Source organism: Barbus barbus (genome assembly GCF_936440315.1).
Source record: "Barbus barbus genome assembly, chromosome: 25".
Classification (NCBI taxonomy): Eukaryota; Metazoa; Chordata; class Actinopteri; order Cypriniformes; family Cyprinidae; genus Barbus; species Barbus barbus.
Genome location: NC_136753.1, coordinates 8,015,456 through 8,022,975, shown reverse-complemented (window position 1 = coordinate 8,022,975; position 7,520 = coordinate 8,015,456). Strand labels below are relative to the sequence as shown.

The 7,520-nt window shown below is 34.2% G+C and overlaps 1 protein-coding gene across 1 annotated transcript; it reads right to left on the bottom strand.

Moving 5' to 3' along the window:
• Positions 1-1,234: 1,234 nt before the first annotated feature.
• On the bottom strand, positions 1,235-5,276 carry tmem182b (transmembrane protein 182b; the record flags this gene model as incomplete). The annotated part of the gene is made up of 5 exons (XM_079377160.1): positions 5,112-5,276; positions 4,176-4,314; positions 1,829-1,927; positions 1,598-1,735; positions 1,235-1,503 (listed from the first exon to the last, which is right to left on the bottom strand). The coding sequence occupies exons 1-5, from the start codon at positions 5,259-5,261 to the stop codon at positions 1,235-1,237; spliced, it is 795 nt and encodes a 264-aa protein (XP_079233286.1). The 5' UTR covers positions 5,262-5,276.
• Positions 5,277-7,520: the final 2,244 nt, after the last annotated feature.

Genomic DNA, 7,520 nt, shown 5'->3' with positions numbered 1-7,520 from the left:
AAAAAAGCATAACAAAATCTGGAGCCAAGGAAAAAAATTGAATGAAAGAAAATAAATAAATCAATATACAGACATGAAAAAATATTACCAAAAAACTGTTGCATTAATAATAAGAACTGGATAGGCCATTTCTCCACTTTTTCTGTTTCTATAGTTTCTACAATTGTAGTGCTTAATCCAAATTTTCACCTATATCTGATTATGAATTTTTAACAATAGTTCATCCGGTAGTAAAAATTCACATCACATTTTTTTTTCTTCCCCACAAAAGTAGAAGTTTAGCAGAATGTTGGGGTTGCTCTTTTTCATACAATGAAAGTGAATGGTAACTAGGAGCTTTTCAGAGCTGTGGCTGTGAATTTAAAAAAGTGAAAAACAAATTTAACATATCTGATGAAATTATCATTGCTATTTATAAAAAATATTCTGTAAACCCTGTAGCACCCCCTTGTGGCCCCTGGGGTGCATTTAATTATTGCTTTAATGAAAATTTGATAAAAATTTGATTACTTTCAATTATATTCTAATGTAAAATATCCTCCTAAATCTCCTTTTGTGGTGCATGAAAGGCAGAAAACCATACACATTCAGAAAAGGGGGAGTAAATGATAACAGAAAAAAATTACTTTAAACATAGGGAAAGTATCATTGTCATTATAGTGCTGTCAAATGATTAATCGCGATTAATTGCATCCAAAATAAAAGTTTTTGTTTGCATAATATATGTGTGTGAACTGTGTATATTTATTATGTATATATAAATACACACACATGCATGTATATATTTCAGAAAAATGTTGTTTATAAATTAAATATATTTATTTATATTCTAAATTATATGAGTATAAGTATAGACATGTAAATACATGTAAATATTTTCAAAATATATACTGTATGTATGTGTATTTATATATACATAATAAATGCACTGTAAAAAGTGATCAGTTGACTTAACTTAAAAAGAATTGAGGAAACCTGTTGCCTTAAATGTTTTTAAGTAAATAATAATTTTTAAAAATAAGTTAAGTGAACTTGACAATTCACGTATTTTTTTAAATTATTCTTTACTTGATCATTTTAAGGCAAGGGGTTAAGTCAACTTATCACTTTTTGGAGTGATTAAGTTAAGTCAACTTATCACTTTTTACAGTGACACAGTACACACACATATATTATGCAAACAAAAACGTTTATTTTGGATGCGATTAATTGCAATTAATCGTTTGTCAGCACTCTACACACATTCCTCTCGCAGTGTGAATGGCTGATTCTCTGTGTCTCTGGCTGATGCTTTGATGACTGATGGAATGAGCAGGAGAAGCAGGCCAGTGAGCAGGCAGAAGAAGGCAGCAGTGGGAGCCAGCATAAAAGATGGACCATAGTGCACATTGAGCTGCAGACTGGGGCACACTAAGCGTCTGCGCTGGAGACCATACCGCTCTAAAGAGTCTGAGACCTGCACCCACACAGCAAACAGCATCACTACAGACATGATTAAGATGCCTATATGGGAAAAAAAAGAGAAAAATAATTAATGTTTCAGCCAAATCACTATAGAATCACTGGCAATTGGATGTTTTGGCAACTTTTTTCTCACCCCCCGTTATAAAGAGAGCACCTCCAGTCTCATAAAGGCAATGTCTGGTCCCTGGGGTTGCACAGATTGTGACAAACCCACCAATCATAACCAAGATGACTCCCAACACAAATATAACACACCAAAAGGCCCTTTGCACTAACAATGGAAATCAAATCATGTTAGGTTATTTTGACAACAGTAAATGAGAAAGAACTGCAAGAAAGAGCAAACTGTTCCTTGAGATATCACCTGTGGCAGAGTCTGAGGTTAGAACACTGTTGAGAAGTCCAGAAACTGGAGCATGAGACAAGTAGACTGGCACGCAGACCTTATGGGAAGGTTGATTGGCTGGTGAAAAATTAAGCATGATGTTTACAAAAAAGAGCAAACACTCAGGTGTTGTGGTTCCTCTGCAGAAAAGATGCAAATCAAGTTAATTTAAAAAGTTAATTTATTTTTAGAAAAGAGAAAGAGAAGAGCAGGTGTGTCCAGATTTAAAAGTATACAGAGCATTCAGAAAGTATTCAGAACCCTTGTTTTTTCATATATATTTTTTTCATGATGCAGCCTAGTGCTAAAATATTTTTTTTTCACATATGAGAGAATTAGAGGAACTTTGGAATAATCAGACTTAGACTCTTCTCTAGAGAAGCCACCTGACCAAACTGAGACAGGCCTTAGTAAGAGAGTTGACCAAGAACCTGATGGTCACTGTGGTTGAGCTCCAAAGATCTGTGTGGAGATGGGAGAAACATGCAGAAGGACAGCCATCACTGAAACACTCCACCAATCTGGACTTTATGTATAGGCCAGGGCACACTGCAGTGACAGATAAACCAACAGCAACAGACATGTTATTGGGGTTTGGCAAATCAATGTGTTACCCTTTTGCTGTTGGTCATTACTTGATTTTGCTGATTGAACATGTTGAATCTGTGTTTGTCATCTATTAGAATGTCTGAGAAATGTCATGCTGTAATCTGGTGACTGTTGCCATTGATCAGTGTCTGTCGCTGTGGTGTGAATTAGCCTTATGACAGAATGGACCAATAGAATAGAGCACATATCCTTTTGAGAAATCAATTATAATCATTATTATCTACATTATTAAACTCTAAGAGTAGGCTATTTAATATCTGTTGTTCTCCGGTTGTCAGTTAGAATGACAGTTATTGCGTGAATGTTATAGGCCTATATGTACCCAAGCCAATTTTTTATTCTTGCCTTTTTGTCTTAGTGTTTAAAATATTTATTTTGAAACAAATTAATTAATTAATTAAATAAACAGACTTACTGGGTGAGCAGGGTAGGCTATGACAGCCTTCATATCATACCCTGCCATGCCCAGCTGATGCAAAGAATAGAATTTATATCTGCACAGAAGAAAGCCCTGTCTAGGCTCTGCCCTGGTATGAGTAGTAATAATTCATTAGTCTGCTTGTTTGATGAAAAAAAGATGAAATGTAGTTGCGATAAATGCATTAAGAATCAACTGCAACCGCAGAGGACTATTATTCTGCTGCGTGAAAACTGCTAAGAACTGATGAGGACACGGTTTGATCTTTGGCTGACCAATCAGCAGAGAGGGCCGTTTAATTCCCACCCACATGTAGGAATCGAATATTCAAGCTGTTTATTCATTTTTCTACCTCTGAACGAAAAATTTAAATTTAAGCTTAATTCTCCGTTTTTCTTTTTTTTTGGGGGGGGGGGGGGGGGGGGGGGGAATGAAAAAGGAGCCGTTGTCTCATCTACTTTCAATATTAAATAAAAAAATGAATGAACGAACACAGATTCATAAGGTTACAAGTCAGATTACTTTTTTCAAGTAACTAGAAATGTAACATTACTTTTTAATTTATAAGAAAATATCTGAATTTTTTTTTAGTTGCCTTTGATGATCCAATTCAACCATACTAATAAGCGTTGGGCAGTAACTAGTTACAGTAATAACATTACTTTGTGCAGTAACTAGTAGGCCTAGTGTAATTAATTACTAATAAGATTTCAGTAATAATATTCCAGTTACCATCCATAAAACAGCTCATTACTTAGTTACTTTTGATGCCTCAACCCCTACTGATTTGAAGTACAACAATCCAATAATTCCAGGATTTATTTTCATAATTTTCACGACTCGCACAGGCACACGAATCACCAGTGCAGCAGGCAAGCTTGAAATATGGAAAGGTTTACATTCAGCGGATGGAAATCTTGCAATTACATTGATTTTGTGAGAAGAAAAGATTATCTGAACACTGATGTGTAAGTTGTGGCATTACTTTTCTCTGAAATTACATGGCTTGCCCGCCTACTTCCCTCTGATCCCGATATAAATTGTATTACTATAATTAAACATCTTTTCTGAATACCCTGTACTGTATGGGGGGGGGGACAAAATTCGGCATCATTTATAGGTACCTAATGAAATGACAAACAACTGTATATATACTGGTATTCAGAAAGTAATTTTAAACATATTTAAGAATATAAGCACAGTCTGTTTTTTTTTCTCAGATTAAAGCAATATCACACAAGCAATAGTGCTATTGCTCAAGTTGCAAGATGCATGTTAATTAAGAAAGAGTTCACCTACTTATAAAAAAAGCCAGTATGCTGCCCTGCTCTCCACTTGAACCCCTATGGTAGGAACATCTCCAAAAAAGACCTTCATGGTAAAACAGAAGGGTGTCTTCCGCCTGATTGCTACTGCCTGGTTGTGCTTGAGAGATATCCTAATGAATAAGATGATAAACAAATGAGTAAATAAGATGATAAATAAATGTTCTTTCTAAATTGATATTGTTCCAAATATATTAATCTGAAATTTTACCATCATGTTTGGTATTTTGATGCTGGTGTACCTAAATAGCTTAAGAAGCAAACCTTCTTTAGTCAGCCAGCTTCTTTACAAAGACAGAGCTTTTCTTCAATTTCGTTGTACTTGTACAATGACAGTAAAGATATTCATTCATTCATTCGCTATGCTGGCTTACCAGCATTTTTTTGTTTGTGAACAAGATGGCTGTGCTGGTCCACAGCGTGAAATTCATGTAAATTTATACGAAAATAAAAGTTCTTATTGGCATCTATGGAGTACCTTTAACATCTATGGAACCTTTCCATTGCACAGACGGTTGTAGTTGAAAAAGATTATTTAGATAATTAAAATGATATAATGATCTAAAAAAATGGTTCTGTTAAGAGCTTTTCACAAAAAAGTTATTTGAGGAACCCAAAACGTTTCTTCTATCGCTGCTAAAACGTTCTCTTAAAACCTTAAACTGGTATATTATTCAAAGAAGGCAAATGTTTGTTTCTCAAATGTTGTTGTTTCAGTGAAACATATGAACTACAATACAATGTAGGCTTATGATTCTGGTCCCAGGTGGATTAATTCATTCTTTGTATGTCTGATTTGTCAGATAAATGTATTGGTGAATTCTCTCATAAATCATTTAATGTATGGTTAAAGTCTAATCAAACATGGACAAATCTTATTTAAAGCATGGCAAATATGTCCGAGCCTTACCTTTGTGAATCTCCGTAATTTTAAAAGAGCAGCATCTCCACAAGATTCAGATGCCATAAGCCAGTAATCAGACCCAAGTGATCCCAGGAGGAACATTGAGCTTAGAGCTCCAAAAAACCCAGTCAGGAACCGGAAAACTACCAGACGCATAGCTGCTGAACAACAATTTTCTCAGTCTCTCAATCAATTTAAATGCTCACATTACTAGTTGGTTTGTATTACCAAAACTGTCCAGCTGACTTGTTTATCTGTCTACATTATTTCTTGTCGTTTGGTTCTGTGTCTCACTGGTGTGGCCACTGTGCAGTGACCAATGACAAAAAAGGACCAGAAGCCACTATTCTTAGAGTCTAGCTGTAGGGACGTATTTAAAAATAGAAGCCTGATCCAGTTCAACAAAATAAATAATAACTAATAAAAATAATCTGTTTATGTGACTGAAGAGACCAACTGGATGTGACTGAAATTCATTTTCAGTCAATAATTGTAGCACTACTGATATCAAATTGCACTGCCATCAGAGCACATTGGATTTTCATGAACAAATCTGTACTGGTGAGGTAATGGTATAGAAAATAGCATCTGTCATCATGCGTTGCTAGAGTCAGTATTTAGTTACATTCTTTAATAAAAATAGCTGTGCGACTGTGAAAAGTTTATTTAACTGTGAAATGGATCTACACATGTCTCAAGACACCAATGTTTTAATTAAACGTATACATGTTCTTGTGAAACAGCTATCCTGAAACATTAACTAGTGTTGTATGTTTTAAATTATGCTAAAATAAACTCATAAGTGCACTTTAGCCTGACAGATTCTTCATCTGCCAACACAAAGCAGTGAATTTTACTTTGAATACATAGTTAAAATAAATAATTTGAGTGCATTTTACAGGAAAATACTATCCCAGTCTTCCTACTTTCATGTTTGATTTAGTGTGTTATTTGCTGTTTCAGTGTAATTATTTGTAAAATGTACTTACAATTTCTGAATGACAATTGTCTCAGTACGATTGTGTGTGTGTGTGTGTGTGTGTGTGTGTGTGCGTGTTGATCGTCACAAAAAAAAAGAAACACTTCTCAGTGTTCTCAGTGTAAATATGTGGTATGAAATCTATTATCTATCCTCCTGAGAAGAGATTCATGACCCAGTTTAGGCTATTTATAGATATAATAGGGCTGCAGTTTTAATTTGATCTTGAGGCTAAGAAAGAGGATCACCTCTTTCTCTATAATAACAGTTTGTTATTGAGCTCATTGTAGATGCACCTGTTATCTAAGGTGAGATGTTTAATCGACATCCTCTGATGCATCACTGTACTGATAAGTACAAATGCATCAGCTGTATTAGCTTTCTGTATAGATTTAGCAATTCACAAATGCTCTTCTTGCAGAGCATACGTCATGAGTTTAATCTTATTTAGTATGATAAAATATTAATCATTTGTTGCCCAAAACAATGGATTTCTATTTCAGTTACCTTTACATTTTTGTTGTTTCATGAATTGTTTTATGATTTTATGATTTTACTGTTTATATTTTTGCTAAATGTAAATGTCCTATAAAACATACAGCAGGATTGTGGCAATTTACCTCATACACTGTGACAACATGCCCCACTACTGAATGTATGAACTGTGTCAATGCCAAATAGTCAAAAATAAACTTAATTTGAGCAATAATTACTGGAGTAAAAAGTATGGCATCTAGCCCTAGTCTCCCTTATTTTGATCATTTATTGTCATATTATTGTAAGAAAAAAGAGACTGCTTTTGGTTTAATCTTACATCGTTTTCTATTATAAAATGATTTTAGAATGAAAAATATAATTCTTCTTTATATTTCATGGTAAAAATATGCTGACTATACATTGTTTCCAATATAGGGTAACCTGCATGGTGTAATATGTAATTTGTATAAAAATTGTATGGCTGGGAAATGATAGGCTGCTCCACCAAACAGAAAGTGAAATAAATTACTGTGACTGTTTTTAACAATTATCCACAAGATGGCAATATAGTTCTTGGAACCCATGATCTCGCGTATTTTGTGAGAACTAACTAAGACTTGTGATTGCAGAGGCATTGCACTATGAAACAAGGATCAAAGGACCCACCATTATAATTTGTAGGCTAATCATAATCGGAGTTATACTGCCTTTCTTCAGATACACCCATGAATCGCATTACTATCCAATTCAAATAAATGTCTCACTTAATGGTCCTGCAAATTTTCGTTAAGAGATGTCGTTTAGCTTCAGTGTAACTTAACTGACTACTAGAATAGGTTATAATATGCACATCAACAAATAACACAATTAAAGATATTATTTTTATTACACTGTCACAATCATAATTAAACTAATTAAGTGCAGACCAGTATGTTGAACTATTATATTATATTGTTTTG